The sequence below is a fragment of the Leucoraja erinacea genome, chromosome 15, assembly GCF_028641065.1.
Source record: "Leucoraja erinacea ecotype New England chromosome 15, Leri_hhj_1, whole genome shotgun sequence".
Classification (NCBI taxonomy): domain Eukaryota; kingdom Metazoa; phylum Chordata; class Chondrichthyes; order Rajiformes; family Rajidae; genus Leucoraja; species Leucoraja erinaceus.
Window position 1 is genome coordinate 14,547,614 of NC_073391.1, and position 25,460 is coordinate 14,573,073.

General features: G+C 40.0%; 1 protein-coding gene across 2 annotated transcripts in view; it reads left to right on the forward strand.

The window, feature by feature from the left end:
• Positions 1-25,460, forward strand: part of LOC129703961 ((E2-independent) E3 ubiquitin-conjugating enzyme FATS-like) — a 280,942-nt gene that overhangs the window by 252,697 nt on the left and 2,785 nt on the right. For both annotated transcript variants that reach the window (XM_055646707.1, XM_055646708.1), the window contains 2 exons: positions 9,257-9,461; positions 19,289-19,352. In XM_055646707.1, coding sequence (XP_055502682.1) covers positions 9,257-9,461; positions 19,289-19,352 — 269 coding nt within the window. The remainder of the gene's footprint in view (positions 1-9,256; positions 9,462-19,288; positions 19,353-25,460) is intronic.

The window sequence follows — 25,460 nt, forward strand, 5'->3', positions numbered from 1 at the left end:
AGAGCAATTCAAAGCCTGGAGGCAATCAGATTCTGCATTGAGACATGGACTTCTATGTTTGTATAGAATTACTGGACAATGCAGTACTCTAATGTTTTAAATGAATTGTGTTTTGGTTAACATTAATGGTTTGGTAAATTTAATTGCAAAAAAAACACAAAACTTTTAAACACCCACTAGACTAAGTGGGACCAGTTGGGTCCCAGCTTCATATGGGAGGGCTGGTCCCCCAACGCAATATTCCACCTCTCCACCAATTCCAATATTGCTGGCCGGTGCGGGGGGGGGGGGGGCTTTCTGGAGCGCTAGCATGGTTTTGTGCGCTGAAGGGACTGGTTTCCAGAGGGCCAGTATGGATATTGTGGGCCAAATGGATTCTTGGGCTGGCAGTTCAGTCACTGAGACCACTCACACTCACACGCCATATATATGGCAGTAAACTTTCTTGCATACTCACACAGCTGAGCAAGGCTTCTCCACATTGGGGCTTCCGCAGTCAGCGGCACTTCCGCAATCAGCGTGACCTCTGCACTTACCGGAAATTACGTAATTAGTGCGACCTCTGCACTCACCGGAAATTACGCAATATTCGGCCTGTCCACAAAGCGGAAGTCTCGAAATGAGCGGGACTTTTGAATCAAACACAGTCGGACCTAATAAAGCATTTATTCCTTCCAAACACAGTTGGACCTAATAAAGCATTGCAGTTTCAAGCACAGGCAGGCCAGCAGGCCAAACAACTCATGGCATGGCCATTAAGGGCTAACAAATCATTTATTGCAAGTACATTGCAGACGCACATTTCAGTTTATTCACAGCATAGAATGAGAGTCGTGGCCTCTCGCTCGCGATCTTGCAGAGTGACTGAGTCACATCCAGGCATCCGGGGTTTTATAGTCCTGCCCTCCACTCCCTCTCCCCCCCCCCCCATGGAAGGGGCATTACCTCATTACCTTCATCGCGGTGATTGACAGGCGAGCGGATCTCAATGTTTTTTAAACACTCATAACTTTTTTATTTATCATCGATGGGAAAAATCAAAAATCATAGCGATATATGGTAGCGTTTTTTCTAAAATCAATATACAGCACAAACAGGAAGTTGTCAAGATGAGATTTTTAATTATATAGATGTTGGGAAGATTTAAAACATCGTGCTAGTCCTGCTTTAAAAAGTACAAGTACAGCATTTGCAACTGGCATAGTCTCACTCTCAGCTAGCCTACTATCAAATGTATTCAGTAGGGTTTCAGAGTGAAGGCCTCCCCATTAGTCCGCTGTTGTTGCGCAGACCAGACTACTGCAAAGACAAGAATAGGTGGAGGAGACCGTGGATGGCAATTCCAAGTGGGGGCACTGGCTAGCAACATTTAGATACATAGACAAAATGTACAGGATCAGGCCATTCAGCCCTTCGAGCCAGCAATGCTATTCAATGTGATCGTGGCTGATCATCAGCAATCAGTACCCCGTTCCTGCCTTTTCCCCATATCCCTTGATTCTGCTAGCCCTAAGAGCACTATCTAAATCTCTTTTGAATGCATCCAATGAATCGGCCTCCACTGCCTCTCTGTGTGAAAAAGTTTTTTTCTCATCTCAGTTCTAAATGGCCTACTCCTTATTCCTAAACTGTGGACTTCCCCAGCATTGGAAACATGTTTCCTGCATCTAGCGTGTCCAATCCACTAATAATTTTATGTTCCTATAAGATCCCCTCTGATCCTTCTAAATTCCAGTGAATACAAGCCCAGTCGCTCCATTCTTTCATCGTTTGACTGTCCCGCCATCCTGGGAATTAACCTCGTGAACCTACACTGCACTCCCCCAATAGCAAGAATGTCCTCCTGCACTTGCCACCAAAGTGGATAACCTCACATTTGATCAATGAACTAAGAAATTGTTTTAATTAAAAAGACCATTTGAAGAAACTTGCAGATAATAGCTGAGCAAATGCAAAACATAATTAAATCAAATAATATCTCTTTTTCTTGCCATTATTCATACAACAAATGCAAACATATGAAAATAAAAGTGAAATTTATTCACATCCACTATTAGCGGTTATTAGTCCTGTATTACTTTGTAATGGAGTTTACATTTAACAAAAGCAAATCATATTACGTTTTAGCTACTAAACAAACTTCACACCATTCTGGGAATTTTAGAGAATGAGGAAGAAACTGATAAGTGTGTATTTTGTTGATGCAGATTACATTACATACATACTTTGCAAAAATATATTTTTGTTAGAGAGGCTAGATCAGGTGATTAAATGAAATGGGTGAATGCAATGTGTGTGTTGTTGATTAATGCAATGGAAACATATCAGCATACCAAATAATATTGCTTTGTAGCAACTAAAGAGAATTTCCAAGAATCAAGAAGAAATTGAATAGGGTACAGTATTAATTTCTTCACATCTTGTAGATGCAGATCACGTAAGATAACTGAAGCCACATTTCTGCGACGATATATGTTGGTAGGGAAGGCAGTGAGGTCATTAAATTAAATAAATCAATGAAATGGCTGTTGTTCATGAATACATTTGAATCATATTAGTTCAGCTATTACAAAAATCGATCAGGGCTTGATGAAATTGCAAATTCATGTACATTACTGGACAGCAATTTAAGCTATACTATTAGTTGGCATTCCCAAGAAGCTGCTTTCACTGTTTGCTTTCTTGGTCACCATTGGCATGCATGACATGTAATCTTTTGGGTTGCATGGCAACTTTAAAACTGGTCTCTAAGAGACATGAAAGCTGCCTCGTATGACTCTTTCTATGATTTATTTCCTTCTTTATAAGTGAAGAAGTATCGAGCTTTTATTTTGCACAGAAGTGACATCGTTTTGGTAGAAAATCGGTTTCTGGAATGTGGTGCAAAGAAATCCAGTAGAAGCTTTGAGCAGTGTGTTCAGTCTGCAGTGTGCTGCGTTATTTTCTTTAAGATGAAGAATTATTGGTCACCAATCAAGACAGTACAAATCTTGTACTCTAAGTGCATATTTTCATTGGTTTAATTCAGCAGGTCAGGCAGCATCTCTGGATAACATGGATAGGCATCTTCTTCAGACTGACTGTAGTAGGAGGGAGAAAGCTGGAATAGAGGTAGTGGGTGACAAAGCCTGGCAAGTGATAGGTGTATACAACTGAGGGTGGAGGGGGTTGAATGGTGGATTGGTGGACAAAGGCTAGAGATGAAAAAGAATCAAAAAAGGTGCCAGATAAACAGAGAATTGGAGTGACATGTAAAACCAGAGGGAAGGATATAGGTGGAAGAACATTGGGGAGGGGAGGGGGATTGAAGGGGTGAGATAGTAGAAGAAATGGGTGTACACCAGGGTGGGGGTTGGGCACAGGAAAGAGAAGGGGGTGGGGTAATTAAAATTGTTCCTCCAGTTTGCTCATGGTCTCACTGGCAATGAGGGAGGTACATGACAGAAAGGAGGATATGGGAGAAGAAAGAGAAGTTAAAATGGTTAGTAACCAGGAGATCCAGAAGGCCTTGGTGGACTGAGAGCAAGTGATCAGCGAAGCAGTCATCTGATCTATGGTTAGTCTAGCTGATGTATAGGAGGCAATATTGGGAGCACCACATGCAGTGGATAAAGTGAGAGGAGGAGCATGTTAACCTCTGTCTCACCTGGATGGAGTCCTGGACTCCCTGGATGAGCAGTGAGGGAGGAAGCGTAGGGGCAGGTGTTGCATCACCTGCAGTTGCAGGGGGAGGAACCTGGGGAGGTGGTAGCTTGGGTGGAAAGGGATTTGTGAACCAAAGGGTTGTGAAGAGAGTGGTGTCTACGGAAAACAGAAAGGGGTGGGGATGGGAAGATTTGATTGGTGGTGGGATCACATTAAATCTCAGTCATAAATCCATATTTGTGATCCAGCAAAAGTATCACCACATATAGACCTTTGGAATTCTAATTGCATGCAGAATTTATTTATTACAAAATCCCTTCTAGAAATGGCTTACCCTTTTAACAGTGCAATGAATGAAGTTGAGGAAAATCTGGATGTTTTTATATTGAGAAGAGCAACTACATAGGTAGGCTCTTATGTAGTGAGGAACTGTTAGTTCAGGGAGTGGAACAATTTGCTCACTCATTGTATTCTTGGGGTATATCTGGTCGCATACAATAGTTTGGTATATTTACTGAGTTAATAAGCGAGAGAATTTAAATTTAGAAAATTAAATCAACTGGTATTTGGAAGAAGAAACGGTGCATGCAATGATGGCTATGCAATTTTTTTAGACTAACTAGGAAAATGGACAAGGGAGAGCCAGTGGATGTAGTGTACCTGGATTTTCAGAAAACATTTGATAAGGTCCCACAAAGGAGATTAGTGAGCAAAAATAGGGCACATGGTATTGGCGGTAGAGTGCTGACATGGATAGAAAATTGGTTGGTAGACAGGAAACAAAGTGAGTCCCTTTCAGAATGGCAGGCAGTGACGTGTGGAGTGCTGCAAGGCTCGGTGCTGGGACAGCAGCTATTTACAATATACATTAATTATCTAGATTAAGGGATTAAAAGTGACATTAGCAAATTTGCAGATGACACAAAGCTGGGTGGCAGTGTGAACTGTGAAGAGGATGCTATGAGGATGCAGGGTGACTTGGACAGGTTGGATGAGTGGGCAGATGCATGGCAGATGCAGTTTAATATGGATAAATGTGAGGTTATCCACTTTGGTGGCAAAAACAGGAAGGTAGATTATTGTCAAATTGGTAAAAGGGGAAGTACAATGGGATCTGGGGGTCCTTGGTTATCAGTCACTGAAAGTAAGCATGCAGGTACAGCAGGCAGTGATGAAGGCGAATGGCATGTTGGCCTTCATAACAAGAGTTGAGTATAGGAGCAAAGAGGTCCTTCTGCAGTTGTACAGAGCCCTAGTGACATTCTTTTGATGGAGTGCAGCGTAGGTTCACCAAGTTAATTCCTGGGATGGCGGGACTGTCATATGTTAATAGAATGGAACGGCTGGGCTTGTATAGTCTGGAATTTAGAAGGATGAGAGGGTATCTTATGAAACATATAAGATTATTAAGGGTTTGGACATGCTAGAGGCAGGAAACATGTTCTTGATGTTGGGGGAGTCCAGAACCAGGGGCCACAGTTTAGGAATAAGGGGTAAGACATTTAGAACAGAGATGAGAAAAAACTTTTTCACAGAATTATGAGTGTGCAATTCTCTGCCTCAGAAGGCTGTGAAGGCCGGTTCTCTGGAATCTTTCAAGAGTGAGTTAGATAGAGCTCTTAAAGATAGCGGAGTCGGGGATATGGGGAGAAGGTAGGAACAGGGTTCTGATTGTGGATGATCATCCATTGAATGGCGGTGCTGGCTCAAAGGACCAAATGGCCTACTCCTGCACCTATTGTCTATTGTCTATTGAAATGGTCATGTTATTATTTCAGGGAAGTAAATCCATAGACTTCATATGAAAAGAAATGTGTTGGTTCATAACTTTCATCTGAAATTGCCGAGGAAGTCACTGAATTCCAGAGCAGTTGAGGATGGGGAATAAATGACAGTCTGCATCCCATGTATGAATGAAAGAAAATATGATATGATTCAAGGGAATGGTTCACACCCTGTATCAATTCCTTCTTTACCTCCACCATGATCAAGTATCTGGTAAATCTAAAGTGAGGGATGGAGAGAAAATAAAAATTATTCTAAAATAAAATAATTTGTATCAGAACAGAATGTTCAATGATACACTTAATTCACTTTACAGCCAATTAAGTGCTTTTAATGAAAAGCTACTGTTATAAAGCAAATAAATAATAAAATAATGACAAAGGATTATAATAATAGATTATAAAGGAAAGTTACTTTGGTGCTAATTGTGTTCCCTTGCAGGGGTGTTGATCAGTATTGGGCAATGATGGCAATCTAGTCAGCGGCCAAGTGTCAAATAGCAATGAATAATGGCTCCTTGAGGATCAGATAATGAATATAAAATATGTTTTAAATGATTGCTTTCCTGGTGCTTGATGGACCATTCTACAAGTTACATTGAAATGTTTCCAAATTTTCTTTATTAAATGTTATAATTAGTTTGGAATCATTAGCTGAATTTTCCATGGTCTCTTAATTTACCTGCTGATCTAAAATGATTGGGCTATCTGATTTCACATTGATGCATAAGCAGATGGTGTTGCATATGAAGTAATCATCCTACTTTAAAAAAAAATCCAGCTGAAGCTTGACTATTTAATATTATTGCTGTACAAATGGTTCTGACTTTCACCTTTTCTTCATTAATTTAAGTGGATTCATTTCATGCAACAGGGTAAATAATTCTGTGGGAGTTCCCACTTATCCTGAACACACTACATTGGCGGTGACTCATTTCCCAGATGTAGAAGGAAGGGCGAGATTCATTTCCTTTCAATTAGTCTTTTTAGATTTACTCATTGTATTAATCAGGCAGGGAACAGACTGATGCACTTGTACATGTTAACTGTGAAAGTAATCAATATTGGCTGATTGAAAAATGGCAAGTAACATTTTCTTCAACATTTGAACATAAATTTAAATATAATCATAAAATAATTTTCAAACATTCCTTTTTCTATTCAGTTTTGTTTCATATGATCTAGGCCGACCCTTCAATACATCACTAAGCGTGTGTCACAATGTTAGGGGATCATCTTTTTCCTAAGTTATTAAATTAGTTGGCTAAACAGATGGGCAACTTCCCATCATATTCATATTGGAACCAATGTTCATTAGTTGTGAAAATACTTTGGAAAATCCTAGAATGAAGGTATTATTCGCGTGCTTTTAGTACCACTGTCACAACGGCCAGGCAAAGAAGTACAGGAAAGTAAAAGGAGAAACTAGAAAGATTAATTATGTAAGAAGGACAATGAAGAAAGGCTGACAAGGTGCAACAAGAAATGCAACGATGCATTTATGCCATCAAAATGTTAAAGGTAATCTTATGGAAGGTGAAGGAATGGCAAAAATAATTAGTATTTTACTTTTTGGTGAAAGAGCATATTATGGAAGACTTTGAGGAGAAATTCAACTGACTAGCCAAGGTGGCAACAAGCCAGGTAAGTAATGAAAAATTTGCTGGAGCTCAGTATTCATAAAGCATTAGACCTGACAGACTAAAACATCATTTTCGAATTTGAGGATAAATAGAGGCAAAAAATTATGATCACTAGTTTGTTAGATATTAAAAGAAATCAAGGAACATGGATTAAAGCAGTGCTGAATGAAAAGGTAAGGCATTATCTTATTGCATACTGGAGCAGGTATGGGAGGCTAAATGCCTAATCCTGTCTTCATCTCTTAAAGCTTTGTTAATTGACTACATCTAAAGACTGGATCATCTTGTATCTCTCTTCAGAAACAAAGTAGGGAAAGATCATCCTTGTAACAGTTAACCCAACAACAATAGTGGATAAATTGTAGAATTTATAGTTAAGCAAGATTGAATCATGAATCATCAAAGGTATGGAATTATCAAGGGTTGCCTGAACAGAATTGTGAAAGGTGTCTTGCCTGGCAAATTTAATTGGAGAACTTGGTAAAATATTGAACGATCTGTCCTAAATTCTATTTGCATCTTAAAATTCAAGGCAAAGGACAGTTATTATGAGCATAAACCAGCCTCAGGTATTTACAAAAACAAGTTTTAGACTGGCAAAATAGCCCAATGATCTTGTGTTCCTATTTTCACGTTATTGGAAATGAAATGGGGATTTCTGAAATCTGTCACAGGTGGGGAAGGGGATGCCAGACTGGGCAGGTGGATGAAGAGTACAGGTGCACTCCTTCCACAATTTCTGCTAGGCTTTCATGTGTTGCTCCCGATTCCCAGAGCCATGCTGGAGGCTTCTCCATTTTGAGCATTCGTAGGTCAAAGACTCTTAGCTTTTCTGCTAGCCATGGCTGGCATGTAGAATAACCCATCCATTTAAATGGGTGAACAAAATTGAATGAAAAGGTAAGTGCAGGTAAGGAATGTATTTACGTTTCCTTTAATTTTCTTAATTGTAAAGTTTTTAAAATTATTTATGGAGTTTGTTAAATTCTGGAGATGTTAATTAAAGTCATTATTTTTTTTATTAACTTTCAAAATTAGTGCAGTTTGGAGGCACAAGAAATTGCAAGTACTGGAATCTTGAGGAAGTCACAAATTGCTGAAGGAATTCAGTGAGGCAAACAGAATCTGTGGAGGGAATGGACAGGCGACGTTTCGGGTCGGGAGTTTTCTTCAGACTGATTGGAGGGGAGAAAGCTGGGAAATGTATTTATTACTAGTCACAATTCAATGGCTGTTCATTCTATTTGAGGGTATGGACATAAGGGAATGCTGAAAGAATTGCACCCTCGTGTATGGACTTGTGCTCTGTGCAATATTTTGTTTCTAATTATTCACAAAATTTCAATATTATCCAGAATGTCTGTGTCTGATGGTGCATTTGTTGTAGTACTCGTGAAGCAATTTAAAACAATTTAAATTCATAATCGCACCATGGTGAGTTATGAAAGTAACTAAAATTATGTGCAAATTGCAATATTACAGAGCCCCAAATGTTTCACCCCTGCCTAGCATGTTATTTTTATTTGATTATTATTGCTCTTTGAAGAGGGCCTTGTAGTGTTGGCTGCTTCAAATGAGTCTCATGGTCATAAAATGGGAAAACATAAAAATATATGAAAGGAAAATAGCTCTGAGAATATGTTATGGTGAGAAAATCATTTATTAATGTAATGAAAATTACATAATCGGGCAGATTTCAAATAGGATTTTTCACCTGATTTCACTTATACTGTAATATGAAACGATGATGCAGTTTACCAAAATCTGCTGGCAATAAGTACAAGTAGCAGCACAGAGAAATATATGATAAAGTATAAAAATAGGATTGGTATTTAAATGAAATAATTATTCTCACTATTTAATTTGAGTGCCTCTGCCCTATTATTTTATCCTAACACAAGTTAATCTGCATGAAGAAGGGGCTCAACCTGAAATGTCACCTATTCCTTCTCTCCAGAGATGCTGCCTGTCCCGCTGAGTTACTCCAGCATTTTATGTCTATTTTTATCTGAATTAAGGCATCCGGACTTCTACAGAACTATTATGTGGATTAAGTTGTCTTCATTTTCCCTTATTATATATGGAACAGATGGAGAAAGTTTTCAGTAGAAAGTTTTCATCGTTTCAGTACTATACTGCATCACATGCAAATCATAATGTAATTCTATTTTCTTTCCGCACTAGGAGGCACTGAAACTATACAAGCCAGATTTTATCTTTCGATCACAAAAGCGTTTGCAAGAGCTTGAAATTAAGGCAACGCAGAGGAGAGTTCAGATGCATGAATGCAGACTGCAACAAAGGAAAAGAATGGGACCTCGCGTACAAACTATACCTTTACCTAATCCATTAAAAAAACGTCAATGCACCACACCGCATCCTCTGAGTGGTAGGTTTTTTCTCATTGCAAACCTGACTATTATATTGGAGAGAAAATGCAAAATGTCTTGTGGAAATTGGATTCATTTTAATACTTTCCTCATAAGAGCAAAAATCAATTCATTCTGAGAGGTTTGCTTTTGATTTTTAAACTTTCTCAGTCTCCTTTGGGTTTTCTCCTGCAGGGTAATATGCTTCCATAAAGTTTCTGCACCACTGAATTTAAATTAGAACATTTAAATTTGATGGAAAATTCATACTAACCTCTGCCTAGTAATACACAGCTGACATCCATAATTATATTCCATTCCAGCATGTAAAGAGGTCATTTAAGCTCTCAGAGTAATCTCATTCTCCCACCAATTTTCTCAATGCCCTTTTCTCACCACATTTCCATCAATTGTCTCCTTATTTTACTACTTCCCTTCCAATCACATTAGTGACTAATTAACCCACCAAAGCACCAAGAGGTTTGAGGAAACCCATGTAATCACAAGGAGAATATGCAAACTCTGTGCATTCAGAGGTCAGGTTTAAACCCAGGTCGCTGGAGATGTGTTGCAGCAGCAGCATTCTGTTGCATATCATTTATTCAATTTTGGACCTATGTCCGGGTGCCTTCAAGAGGTAGGCGAAGAATAGCAAGGACACCAGTCTTTGAAATATTTTGGGAATGTTATTTCAGACATCCAATCAAATGAAATTTGTTTTTGTCAAGTTCAAGCCTAATTAACTTGACCTTTAAGTAAGTAAGTAAGTAAGTAAATTTATTGGCCAAGTATTCACATACATGGAATTTGCCTTGGTGCTCCTCCCACAAGTAACAATATGACATACAGTTACGAATGACACAAAACACTAAACATTAATAATAATAAACCATTAATGATAAAACACCATTGATCAAGCATGTGAACCAACAAAATACCAGATCAAAGGGAGGCTACAGATTTTTGGCTGTTGAGTAGAGCAACTGGCTGTGGCAGACATAAAAACAGGAGTCGCCTTCCAGAGGGAAGTGATTCAAAGAGTTTGTGGCCAGGGTGAGAGGGGTCAGAGATGATCTTGCTCACTCACTTCCTGGCCCTTGCAGTGTACAGTTCATCAATGGAGGGAAGGTTGCAGCCAATAACTAATTGCAATAAATAATTACTGAAGGTATTGCTGACAGATAGCAGATAATAGAAACCAATGATCCTTCCTGCTCGTGTTGGAACAAAATAGAGTGGCCGCATGGAGTTGGTGTAGAAAGTAACAGGCGATATATTTAAACTGGTGCATAAGCGGGAGGCCAGGCAGCTAAAGCTGACCTCCCAAGTGTGACTTTGGCGCCGTTTTTATATTCCCAGTTGACAAGATTACACAGAAACTAGAGCAACAGTAAAACTAAGTCTTGCTTACAGAATAAAATGATTATCCACAAGTCTAACTTCGTTGACAGGAGATCCAATTTTCTGTTACAACAATGGGTGCAGACTATAACATAATCAATGAAGTTCCTGAAACATGGCTTTTGTTTATGTCTCATGTCTCTACATTGAGGCTTTGTCAGCAGTTCCCTGGCACCTCATTAGCACAATCCATATCTCTATTTATTTATTATCCCTCACTATTCTTTCCCCTACAACAGTATGTATGCAGTTTGGTGCAATGCAATATAATATTATATGTCCTTGCACTGTCACTGTGGATTGCCACATTCTGGGCATTTGCATTTCACAAATTAAGAAATATCAATTGCATTATTGTTTCCATGGATACTTTCCTATAAATTCGTTGCATTCTCTACCGTTAAAGAGTGATAAAGTTAAAGAGTGATAAAAAATGAGGTGAACTTTAAGATATACTGCATATTTGCATGAGGGGGAGGGGGAAAGCCATTTGTTAGAAGGAAGAGTCTTGATGGCATCAAATTATAATAGTTGCAAATGTGCATCACTGGAGAGCACAATGTGCACAATGAACTCTAGCATTCAATGTGGATCTCAGAAAGCGATCTTGCCTTGCCGGATGCAAACATATCTTCCCGAGGCTTTGACAGAGGTAGGAAACAAATTGATCACACACATTCTGTATTTTTTCAAAGTTGAAACATGTTACATTGGAATCTTTATACTTTCACATTTTGACTGCAACACCTCATTCATTGCAATCTAACATAAATTATCAATGCTCATGCTGCACAATGGACATTTCATAGAATTACCACAATATAAAGTATTGGACAAGGTCATTTGACCTAATCAGTATAGGCTGCTGCATATGCTTCACTTGAACTTCTACCCATTCTTCTTTGTCTAATGGCCCTGTCTCATGGTGCGAGTCCACCCACAAGTGATCCTGAGTTTAAAACAAATCAAACTCGTGGTAATCACGTAGCATTAACATAGCGGGAACGTCGGAACTCGTGGACGCAGCTTAGCAACTGGTAACGCTAATGGCAGGTACTCGGGAACTTGTTAACTCGTGAAAATCTTTCAACATGATTAAGGATTTCCACGAGTCAAATTTACTCTTGAAGTAAAAATTTTAAACTTTTAAACTCATTGTAAGAACATAGTAGCCCGTGAGTTTACTGTAGTGACTCGTGAATCTACCGTGGGCATTCTTTAACTCAGCGGAACAGAAGGATTGAAGGAACGGGTAACGGGATGACGTTTCCAAAATTCTGCTGCGTTTTTGTATTACTCCAGCACTGTGTGTTCACTTTTTGCCAACCAGCATCTGCCCTTTCTTCTGTATGAGATTATTTGCATCCGTGGCAATTGATTGTCGTTCGCTCCAGTTTCCTAGGGGTTCGGGACAGGACTGGAGTTGGGAGGGGGGGGGGGGTGGGGGGGGGGAGGGGGGTGGTGGGGGGGGGGGGGGGGGGGAGGGGGGGGGGGGTGGGTGGGGGGGGGGGAGGGGGGAGAGTGGGGGGAGGAGGGGGGGGTTGAGGGGGGGGAGTTAGTATGGGAGACAAGTATAGGAGATGTGTACTGACTGTGTGGGCAGACACTTTGGTAGTGATTGCCCATGGGGTTCACAGTCGAGGACTTCATAATGCAGAGAGCAATATAAACTGTTGCCGCAAAAAAAGATTTTGTGTGGATCTCGTATATCTGGGTATTGAAGGTGCTTCTGGTCTGTAGTGTGCAATAGTCACCAAAATAAACTGCATCTTTAGAAAGGAAAATTACAAGGGCCTGTTTCCGCGCTATATCTGTAAAACTAAAAACTAAACAGGGAATATGAAGAACAGTGGGGAAATAGGCCCAGAAATTTCAGTAGTGTGAAGAAGGGTCTGGACCCGAAATGTGGGAGACAATAAATAGGAAGAGCGGCGTGCTTTGTAACTTTGTCAGCGCCGTAGGTGACTGCTATTCGTATACATTGTGTATGCAAGCAAATAATTTCACCGTGCCTCGTCACATGTGACGATAAATTAATCCTATTCCTATTCCTACTCCTTTTCTCCAGAGATGCTGCCTGAGTTACTCCGGATTTTTGTGTCTACCTTCAGTGTAAACCGGCCTCTGCAGTTCTTTCCCACACAGCTTCCATACCCGACCGGCTAGAGCACAAGGGCCATTTTGGGATGGGATGAAAGCGTTTGTCTTCCCAGGTAATGGGAAGTGCGGCTGATCCATCACTGGGTTTCCAGCCTCCCAGTATTCCCAACTTGAGATACCGGTGCCAAGGCGGTTAACATAATTATACCTGATATATTCTTGTATCTTCCAGAGACACGCAGTTACAATCAAATGACAAGTTCAAATCCCACCAGGGCGGCGATGGGATGTAAATTGTTATTGGTAATGGGTGTCAACAAAGCTATGACAGATCACTGTAAAAACATCTGGTTTTCTCTTGCTTCTGAGTGCAGGAATCTGACATCCTTGCCCGGTGTGATACACGTGCAACTCCTGGTCGCCCGTAACGTGACCAACTCTGAAATGGGCGAGCAAGCCATTCGGTCAAGGACATTGGCCTTGTCAATAACAGCCAGATCCCAATATATGAATAAATAAAAAAAATTTTGCCAAACACAAAAATGTTGGCGGTCTTCCAGCATTTTATTATTTATTTGTTTGAGATTCCATCTCCTGCAATCTCTTGCTTCTCAATGTCACTAAGTTAGGTGGCGCGGCGGCACAGTGGTAGAGTTGCTGCCCCACAGCGCCTGAGCCCAGGTTTGATCCTGACTTATGACTTTGCCATCAGCCAGGCTTGTGCTGGAGCTGTATCAGGCTGGGGTGACTGTAGGGCTCTGAAAACTTTGTTTCCCAGGGCTGGGAAAGGGGTGTGAAAGGGATGGTTTCTGGGCAGATCTGCCCAATCAGCAATGTTTTGAGCCGCTGCTTTTTATACAGTTAAGTCGCGACGGTGGAACGGCTGCTCTGACGGACATACTGGGTGAGTAGAGAGACACACACTGCTATCCCTCTGGTCTACGGACCTTGCTATCAGGGGAAAAAATAACATTAATGTTCAATTTACCTAATCTTTTTGTTAGACGTTTACCAACGTTTTGATGAGAGATAAATTAAGGGAATAAAACAATCTTACTAGGCACAAAAAGCTGGAGTAACTCAGCCAAGCCGGCAGCATCTCTGGAGAGAAAGGTCGAAACGTTTTTTCAGTCTGAAGAAGGGACTCGACCAGAAACGTCACCCATTCCTTCTCTCCAGAAATGCTGCATGTCCCGCTGAGTTACTCCAGCATTTTGTGTCTATCTTCGGTGTAAACCAGCATCTGCAGTTTCTCCCGACACAAAACAGCCTATGCCTTTCAATGATTGATGCCAGACCTTGAACAAATGCAGTTCAAATGGACTTTTGAATGCAATTTTGGAAGGATTGTTTCTTGAAACAAAATGCTCTAAAAGTTTGAAGGAAGGAATTGCAGATACTAGTTCAAACCAAAGATAGACACAAAATGATGGACTAACTCAGCTGGTCAGGCAGCATCTCTGGAGAAAAGAAATAGGTGATGTTTCGGGTCGAGATCGTTCTTCAGGCTGGGTCTTTTTATAGTGGGGAAAAAAAAACTGCAGACATCATTTTTACCATGTGATGATTTTTCCACACGTCGGTAGTCATTGTTGGCTCAAGAGTAACTCAGGAGAGGAACTTGGTAACTCGGGAGAGGAACTTGGTACATCGCAGAAATGAGAAGTAAATGGCAAACTTAGACATACATGTGGGAACTCGTTTAAACTCGTGAACATAAACTTGGAATCTTGTAGACACCCACGAGTTTAATTTTTTCCTTTCACCCGGGATCACTCGTGGGTGGACTCGCACCGTGAGACAGGGGTTTAGTTCTGTCACGAAATCCTATATTGCCTTTTGTTTCATGTACTTATCTAGCTTCCTTTCAACTGCATCCATAACATTTTCCTCAAGTACTCTCTGTGGTAATGAATCTCACATTCTTATTGTACTCTGTGTTAAGACTTCTGTATTCCATACCAGATATCTGGATGACTATTTTTATGTGCTGTTTACTGATTCTTCCCCAACAGCAGACAGCATTCCTCGTCTTTCCTTTCTCAGCTTCATCTTTCTAAATGCATGTAACCAAGTGTTTCTAATATAATTCTATAAAGCAATAGAAGTGCCCTCTTATTGCCTCCATTTACTTTTTTTAAATAATTTTGAGATTAAACCAATATGGAGTGCAAGTGTGGACTAACCAAGCATGCAAGCTTATTGTCCTTGCTGCAATTTTCATTTCCACGAGGTAGCCATCATCAGTGCTGATTACCTTCAGGAATACCAGTTCAAACATCACTTAAGTATAAAATTAAGTAGGTAATCCTAATCACTTCTGTTCTTGATCTCCTTTGCAAACTCCTATCATGACTCTGATCTCCAGACACTTCAAACCTCCTCCCTTATCTGACAAACTCTGACAAAGTTATTGAATGCCCTCCTCCTAGATAACATTTTTTGAGATCTGTGATCTTCTCACCTCATTCCCAATCCCTGAAAGACTCTCAGGATCAAATGTTCCTTTTCCTGACCGTTGTGATCCAACACAATCACTGCCCTCTGCTGGTGCCCACTGTAGGACCATTTACATTATGTTGAGAGGCAAGGACTTAGAATCATGGGCTCCTAAAACGACACAATTTAAGTTCAGGGTTAGGTTAGGCAAACACATGAGTTACATGACTAAAAATTGATGTTTAAGAATTTCTAAATAGACAAGTTTGTTTCGACTAGCACATTGTCAGTTTATCAATAAAAAATTAAGCACTAACTATTTGGATACTTTAATTCCCACTTAACAGATTTGCAAAGCAAGAAACAAATCAGTATCATTGTTTGTTGTGAAGTTGTTATATAATTACAGAAATCTGGAAAGAAGACGAACCAACAAATTTTTGACAATGTTTCATCACAGATTGTTTTATTCCTAAAGACCAATTAAATATGTGAATATATTTGCTACTAATATTATGTGCAGATTAACCAAGATGCAGAAGAGCTTTGGGTCTCGATACCTCTCACATTCCTTATGAACGCTCAGCTAAGCATACACAGTTCTGGCCAGTACTTGCATGAGATACCACCTTGTAAGACCAGGTGTAGTAGGCTTGTTGCCTGGGGAACAAATTATCCAAATATCATTTTGAATTCAACAAGCATTTCATATGTTAAAAAAGAAATACCAAAGCCCACTTCAAACTAAAATAAACAATAGTGTAATTGGTGGAATCACCACAGATTGTGGCTGTGAGTTTCAGTAAATGGTCCAGCAAAGTTTCAAAATTAATATGCTAAATGTTATGCATTTAAGTCAGCATATGTCTTGCCATTCATTTTAACAGTGTGGAGGCAGTCCTGCACAGCTGACATTACACCATGTATTATGGTTAGCATCTTAACTTCTGTGTATAAAATACGTGATGACTGATTTCAACCAGAATTGAAACTAAATGTGTATTACCCAAAGCTGAATCTTGTTAAATAAAGACAAATGCCAACACCACTATGATGATGACAGGAGAAATCTGCAATTTAGGGTACCACAGAGGATCTATCCTCTTTGATTAACCATTGCAAAGACCTACCCCCTGTTAATTATAGTCTTACAATGTGGCCCAACTTTCCACACCGACCAACATGTCCCATCCACACTAGTCCCACCAGCCTGCATTTGGCCCACATCTCTCTAAACCATCCCTATCCATGTACCTGTCTAAATGTTTCTCAAACATTGTGATAGTCTCTGCCTCAACTACCTCCTCTGGCACCTCGTTCCATGCACCCACCACCCTTTGTGTGAAAAGGTTACTCAGATTCTTACTAAATCTTTTCCCTTCTCCCCTTTATTGTAAACACTATTTTTGTTGATTGTAAAATTTAGGGCCATATTTTATTTGCAAAGTACAAGGCATATGCAATGGGTTCCAATAGTGTGCAGCATATGCCTAGGCATCATTTCCATAACTTCAAAATGTGCATGTGTGACCTGCACAAGGCATCAGCATGCAGAAGTAGACATTCTCTGTGTCTGAAAGAAGAGTTTGCAGATGAATCCCAGCCTAACTCTGGGACATGCCTTTGTTTACCTTGAAGTAATTCATCCATCCATCTCTCCCTGAGACCAAGCATAGGCTTGGCGATCGTTTCGCCAAACACCTCCGCTCGGTCCGCATTAACCAACCTGACCTCCCGGTGGCTCAGCACTTCAACTCCCCCTCCCATTCCGTATCTGACCTCTCTGTCCTGGGCCTCCTCAACGGCCACAGTGAGCAAAACCGGTAATTGGAGGAACAGCACCTCATATTCCGCTTGGGGAGTCTGCATCCTGGTAGCATGAACATTGAATTCTCACAATTCTGTTAGCCCTTGCTGTCTCCTCCACTTCTTAGCTCTCCCTCAGCCCTCGGGCTCATACTCCTCCTTTTTCTTTCTGATCCCCACCTCCCCCCACCCCCCATCAGTCTGAAGAAGGGTTTTGGCCCGAAACGTTGCGTATTTCCTTCGCTCCATAGATGCTGCTGCACCCGCTGACTTTTTTGTGTACCTTCTCACTAAGGCTATATGGTAGCACCTCAATTAGGACAAGTTTGACCAGTTCTCACTCTACCCATTGAACTGCTGTCCCACATGACCATGAATACCCACAAGTGACAATTGCAAGCTGTCCTGGCCAAAGATCTTTGGTAGACAAAAGTGCTGGAGAAACTCAGCGGGTGCGGCAGCATCTATGGAGCGAAGGAAATAGGCAACGTTTTGGCTACCGGAAATTGGAGAAGTCAATGTTCAAGCGCTGGGGTGCAGACTGCCCAAGTGGAATATGCTTGTGCAGTCTTTGGTCTTTGGTCAAAGATCTTTGGTCCTGACATCCAACTGCCAATCACATCCAGCAATTCAACCACTGGCCCCTCCTGATCGCTGATGACCTTGAACAATGCATGTCCCATTCCTCTGCCATTTTCTGGAGGCTGGTAAAGGTCTTGCATCGTGTGAAGACTGTTCAGTAGCTCCAGAAGGTGTGGGCCTTCAGTGCTACTGAATTTCCAAGCAACATGCTCACAAGAAGAACACTATTGACCTGCCACACAGCAACTGTTCCCTTCACCTTTCCAGATCCCAATAAATTTATAAGCTGTAGAACTTCAAAATATAATTAAGCTTTTCGATGCCTACTGCATTTTGATTAGGAGAAGTATTACCAGCGAGAGTACATGGAAGATTTAGTGTTCAATAAACTCTAAGACAGTGAAGTGCAATCACGGGATATCTGGTTAATAATTAATTAGTGCTGACACAGTTGCAGATTGAGATTTTGCTCCCATTTCTAAATTGGAGAGAGGATAGCAGCATCTCAAAATTGGTTGTTGTAAAATAATTTACTGCTTCACTGGTCAATTAATTCACTTAAATATGATAACAACTTTGCCAACTTTCTTATCGTCTTGCTGTTTGAATTTTTTTAGAATCTATTTGTAGTCTTCATTTTAATTTTCTTTTACACTAAACTCTAAAGTCTAAAACTATTTGTTTTCATGCAGACGTAAGCAGTTTACACAGAAGACTGTCATTGTGAATATTAATCATTAGGATATACATTCATTGATCCAAACATTTTTATCTTTATTTGTTTTCTTCACAATGACAGATTGTCTATCTATCCTTAATCCTACTCTGATAGGCAGACAATGTCTTCCGTGATGATCAATAAATGTTTCATGTTTCAGATTCTGCTTCTGAGGCCTTCATAGTCACCACGTGACTCCATTTTCCATCTCTGCTCTTCACCAGGGTTAGGGTTCTGTGGAGGAAGGAACTGCAGATTCTGGTTTAAACCAAATCTTATACTGACTAAACGATTCTCACCAGGACATCAGTGGAACAGTTAGTGCTTATTCAGTAAGATGCTGCTCACAAAATGGCATTGCCTATCAAAGATATGATCCAAAAAATTCATCTTCTTAATAAATTCCTTTTTATGAGACTATTTAAATCTACTTATGCTGCTTCTCTCAGTCCTACAGCCCTATTATATATATAGACATCCGCTTTCTTTCATCTCCTGTGCATCACGCTCCAAGCTTCACTTCATCATTGATGGCCATCTATTATACATCAATCGCATTCCCTAGCTCGAGATCAATGCCTTTTTCACTCCTTTCCAGACTTTAAAAGACTCTTCCATCCTACTTGTTTGCGTGGTACTTTTTGACATTTTCAGATGACATAAGAAGAATTTGTTGTTAAGTGACAAAAAAAACTCTTAGGTCTTAAATAATCGTTGGACAGAAATTGTTCAAATTGTATGTTTGTGCAAAATTTGATTAAACGTGGCATTTTTGTCAAGCATCCATCTCTCCATTTTTAGATAATCTACACAAACCCAAGGGAAGGATTATTCCAGAGAAGGAAATGCAGATGAGGTCCAAAAGGTAATTTGAAATCATTCTTAAAAGGTTTTAAATTTGTAAAGACAACTAGAGCACAATTTATCTGTTATAGCTATCCATCCTGTTTAAGAATAGTTAGGTCTTGACAGGGAATTATTCCTGACAAAGGGTTTTGTTCAATAGAGCTGCAATATGGTGAGTTGGAAACTCAACAATAAATCTGTACATATCTGATTGTGGAGCCATTCATGTTAGTGACTGAAGCCCATGATTCACATAATAAAATCAGTTGCCAGAAACCGCATGATGGTTAAACCGCTTATACCCACTCATCTATACTCCCAGATCTCAAATCAACAAATCATATGAACAAAACTCTGAAGATGCTGTTCACATAAATTAGCTCCAAGGGTTTAGCCTTTGCCTATAAAAAATTAATGTAATAAATTGTCTTATTTTGAGTCTTGTCTTTAATCAAATCCACCACATGCACGGCAATCTAATCTTTTGGAGAATTTATTTATATCTTGAGATTTTTGTTAAAAAATTAGGAACAACTTACACAATGCACGAGACAGTGCATGTCTCATTTGGTTGGAAATTCATTTACATATTTTAAACCATGTGTTCTTTTAAAATGTTGTCCTCGTACTTTATCATTTTATCTGTAAGCTTAATTGGCATAAAATATTATCTGTTTCTTTTCTATCTGCTATATTCCATGCCAGAATGTGACAGAAAGGTTGTAACAATTGATGATAAGAGTGAGAAGCTTTAAGGGGCTGTCCCACTGTATGAGCTAATTCAAAAATTCTCCCGAGTTTCCCTTGATTCGAACTCAGAGAATTACGGTAATAGCCGCTCGTAGGTACTCGAGACTCTCGTGGACATTTTTCAACATGTTAAAAAATCGAGCAAACCATATTTCCTGAGTACCTGCCGATAGCGTTACACAGGAACGGAACTCGCTATCAAAATATGGAGGGGACAGGGGGGACACAATTTTTTGGTGGCCGCGCGCACATGCGCACACTCACACACACACACCCTTCATACATCCACCATCTTTTGTGTGAAAAAGGTATTCCTCAGGTTTCTATTAAATTATTTCCCCCTCACCGTAATCTCTATGCCCTCTGGTTCTTTATTTACCTCCTCTGGGCAAGAGACTCTGTGTATCTACCCAATCTCTTCCTCTCATGATATTGTACACAATATGCACAATTTAATTTGGTAACCCTCACAAGTTCTGGCTTGTACATGGCTAAAAACATATACATGGCTAAAAACTAACCCAAAAGTGCCTGTATTTTTGTATTCAGATTGTTCGCCTAATCAAACACAGCACAGCTGTGGTTCATTAGATTGGCAGGGCAGTCGGTATTAGTTGCTTATTCCTATTTTATGGCAGTGTTGAAATAGGCTCCAACTCTAAAATATTCCTACTTGCTTTTACAACCTTGTTTCATTCTTTTTAAAATGTATAAATCTGAGCTAGATTCAGTATCAGGTCAATATACTGGTTGTTCTTCCTAATGGGGACTTGCTCATACGAAGGGACGATAAAGAACAAGAGTTGTCTATAAATCCTTGCATCTCATTTGTATCCGATTAGTATGCTCCAGAAGTGATATCAGCTCCCTTTCTTATAGTGGAATTCCTGATATAGCTGATCTCTTCAGTAATAGAAATTTGTGATCCTCTTAGCAAAATCCTATAAACCAGTATTGTATTTTGTATAGTCTAAAGCTGTTCAAGCCAGTGGACTGAATAAGCAAAGCTTAGTGTGTCTGAAATGTATCCTTCAGAATGTCAGAAAAAATGTTTGGTCTACGTTTCTGTTCAGTTTCCAGTGATATGTTGTTCTGAGAAGTTGAATATTGGCAAAACTGATCACGGTGGGAGTTATAATTTGTTCAGTCAAAGCTATTTAGCTGAAATAGTTAATGATGGACTAGTATATCATTGTATTGGCAGAACCCATGGGAATATTGTAGAGTAGAGAGATCTAGGAGTGCGGGTACATAGCTCTTTGAAAGAGGCATCATAGGTGGATAGGGTGGTCAAGAAGGCTTTTGGAACATTGGCCTTCATTAGTCAGTCTATTGAATATAGAACTTGGAATGTTTTGTTGCAGTTGTACAAAATATGTTGGTGAGGCCGCGTTTAGAGTATTGTGTTCAGTTTTGGTTACCCTGCTATAGGAAAGATGTTGTTCAACTGAAAAGAGTGCAGAGAAGATTTACCAGGATGTTGCCATGGCTTGAGCTTTAGGGAGAGGCTGGGCAGGCAAGGATTTTATTCCTTGGGAGCAGGAGGCTGATGCGTCCTATTACATGGGTTTATAAGATCATGAGGGGAATAGATAGGGTCTTTTACCCAGAGTAGGGGAATCAAGAACCAGAGGACAGATTTAGAGGGATAGATTGAACAGAAACATGTGGCAGCTTTTTCAGACGGAAGGTGTTAGGTATATGGAATGTGCTGTCAATGGAAGTAGTCGAGGCAGGCACAAAAACAACACTGAAAAGACACAAAATGCTGGAATAACTTAGTGGGTCAGGCAGCAACTTTGGAGGAAAAAGGATGGGTGACCTTTCGTGTCAGGATCCTTCTTCAGTCTGAGGGGTCTTGACCCGAAACATCACACAAAACGTTTTTCTCCGGAGAGGCTGCATGACCCGTTGGGTTACACCAGCACTTTGTGTCTATCTTCAGTATAAACCAGCATCTGCAGTTATTTTCTAAACATTTAAAAGACATTTGGACAGGTACACAAATAGGAAAGGTTTAGCGGGATATGGGTCAAACACAGGCAGGTAGGACATCTATAGATTGGGCATCTTGGTTGGCATGGGCAAATTGGGCCAAAGGCCCTGATTCCATGCTGTATGCTGTATTAATGTTGTGTTACAATTTCTATTGTGAGCATTGTTCATCTGTATGGTGTAAATACTGGAAAGAATTATGGAGGCAGGGTGGAGATCCCTGCTTCTCAGAACCTTGGCACGCTTCAGCAATTAATATTCCTGTAGTGAAATGCATACTCTTGGATATAACTATTTAAATTGCATGACATCAGTAAGACACTACATCAATGTCAACAGTAAAAAGTCAAGACGTATAGCTGAATTTGACTTTCTATTTGATATCCTTAAATTTGTTGTTTCAAAGTCCTGCATCTAAAACCTGAGGCAATCATGTAAAATTGAGGAACGCCTCGAAAACTTATTTACCATATGTAATGTTTTCTAAAAATTCTAAGTCTATGTTAAGGTTTTTCAATCCAATCTTTGAAAGAGCCTTACTATTTCATTTCTCACTTTCACATGCCAAAGCAGTTATTAAGACAACAGTGCAGTAATTTTAACAGCAACTCCACATTCCATCAACTAGTGGTAACCTTTCACATTACTGCTTGTCAAGTATTTATCTACTTCTACCTCAAAAATGTTCGAAGATTTTGCTTCCGTTACCCATGGATTAAGAGTTCCAAAGACCCAACGCAGATGAAAGATTCACCTCATTGATGTTTCAGATAAAACAATTCCCTTTGTTTTTAAACGGTTCTGGATATTCATTCACATCAGAAAACATAATCTGCATGTCCACCATGTCAAACCCCCTCAGGTTTTTTATGTTTCAATTATTCTTTCTCGCTCTTGTAAACTGCACCAGATACAAGCCCAGTCTATCATAAATTCCTCCTGAGGTACCCCCCCCCCCCCCCCCCCCCCCCAATCTCAGTATTAGTTTAGGAAATTCCTGAATCGTTTCAAATGCATTAACATCTTTCCTTAAATAAGGAGATTATGGGGTCTGCGGGAGAGGAGCTGGTGTTGGAGGTTGTATTCCTTGTAAATGGGTCATGTCACAGTTTTACATTGCATGTTGTTAAACAAATATATATATTTGTTTTCTTTCATAAATATTGTGAGAGCAAATGTCATTACATGTCTCAGATTTTGGATGATGATTCGTATATTCTGTCAGAGCAAATTTCCCCAACCCAAACGGCTGCAATGCTGGGGTTGCCTGCACGGTACTCCTGATGTGGCATCCTCAATATTCTGTATCTATGTTACTAAAAGTCTGATCTTGACCACTTCCTGTTGTTCTGTATATTGATTTTAGAAAAAACGCTGCTGCTTACAGCTGTGATTTTTGGCCATCTTTCTCAGAGTCCCCCTCCACTGCGCAGGACAAGAGGATTTTCCCCATTGATGAAAAATAAAAGAGTTATTAGTGTTTAAAAAATATTGAGATTCTCTCTCCTGAAGGCCACCCCCCTTCCGGCGGGACTATAAAACCCGGAAGTGTTGAGTGCCTCAGTCAGTCTCTGCAAGATGGGGGAGCGATTGGGTCACGTCTCTCTGTGCTGTGAATGACACTGAACACATGTCATCGAAACTGTGAGTGGTTTTACTGACCTGTCAGTGCCCTTAATGTGGTTTGAAAATATAGTTTGGAAATGCTAAAGCTGTGTTGCCTTTGGTTTGGAAATGCTAAAGCTGTGTTGCCTTTGGCTTGGAAATGCTAAATCTCTGTTGCCTTTGGTTTGGAAATGCTAAATCTCTGTTGCCTTTGGTTTGGAAATGCTAAAGCTGTGTTGCCTAATTAAAGTTACCTTGCCTAATTAAAGTTGCCTTGCCTAATTTAAGTTGCCTTGCCTTTGATATAATTAAAAGATTAATCTTGACCACTTCCTGTTTGCGCATTATATTGATTTTAGAAAAAAACGTTACCACGTACGGTTGTGATTATTGGCCATCCTACTCAGTCCCCCTCCGCCCATCAGCTGCCAAGGATTTTTCCCATTGATGAAAAATAAAAGTGTTGAGCTTCTCTCTCCTGTCAATCTCACCATGAAGGCCACGCCCCTTCTGGTGGGAGGGGGGAGGGACTATAAAACACAGAAGAGTGGGCGTGGCTCAGTCTCTGCAAGATGGAGGAGGGAAAGATCACGACTCACTGTCTTTAGTGGCCTTGCTCCCTGCTTGAAGTGGTATGAATGCAATTGAATTTGGTGGCCTTGCACACTGCTTGAATTTCAAGGAAGAGCCATGAGTCAACTGCCAGCCCACCAGCCGTGAGTGAGTGAACTACCAGCACAACAGGCTTGAGTGACTAAGCCGCGAGCCCAAGAATCCATTCAGCCCACAATGTCCATACTAGCCCTCTGGAAACCAGTCCGATCCAGCCCACAACACGCATACTAGTGCTCCAGAAAGCCCCCCCCCCTCCACCCCCCCACTGGCCACCAATTTTGGAATTGGTGGAGAGGTGGAATAGGGACCAGGCCTCCCGTGTGATTCTGGGACCCAACAGTTCCCACTTAGTCTCGTAACTGATATAACCGCCTTCTCTTTGTATTAAGTCCTTCTTCCACATACAATTGCATCCTAGAAGTTTTCCAAATGACTCAATGTTGCTGCACATAAACCTTTTACAGATTATTTTGGTCATCCAACTAAACCATCTAGAATTGTGCCAGGCCATAACGAACAACTGTTCGGGATCTCTGTAGTTGTCAATGTAAAGTGCCCCATTCTCTTCCCACCCTTTTGTTGCCAGGAGTTTAAGCATCTTACCCATTGATTGCTCTAGGGAATTGCGTTTTGTTTCATATACTGCAATAACATTATGTATTATGTAGTGTTACTTGAGCAATCCGCAAATTAACCACAGTATGAATGCTGCATTACAATACAGAATAACAAATTGGACTGAAGCAATAGACATTATGGATGGCAGAAAGGTACAAGGTATCAGGAACTGCAAATCAGTTATAAATGTCACCATAATAGCATTAAGAATTATTATTACTTCACTTTACTATTACTTAAATTATTTATTGAAATTATTACCCTTCAAATCACCCAAGGTTTATATTATTTTCTATATAAATTTGAAACCAATCTACATAAATAATTTACATTTCAGATTAATGAAAAAAATAAGTAAATTTAATTTTAAATGATTTGCCAAATATGCAGTTGTTTTAGTAAGGCATTGAAATTAATGTCAGGATATACTCTACTGTTAGAAAATAGCTTCATAATTCACTTGTTGTAATCGATTCCTATATTTCATGTAACAAGTATGATTTTCTTCTTGCTAATATTCTATTTTAATTATCTATCTACCAAT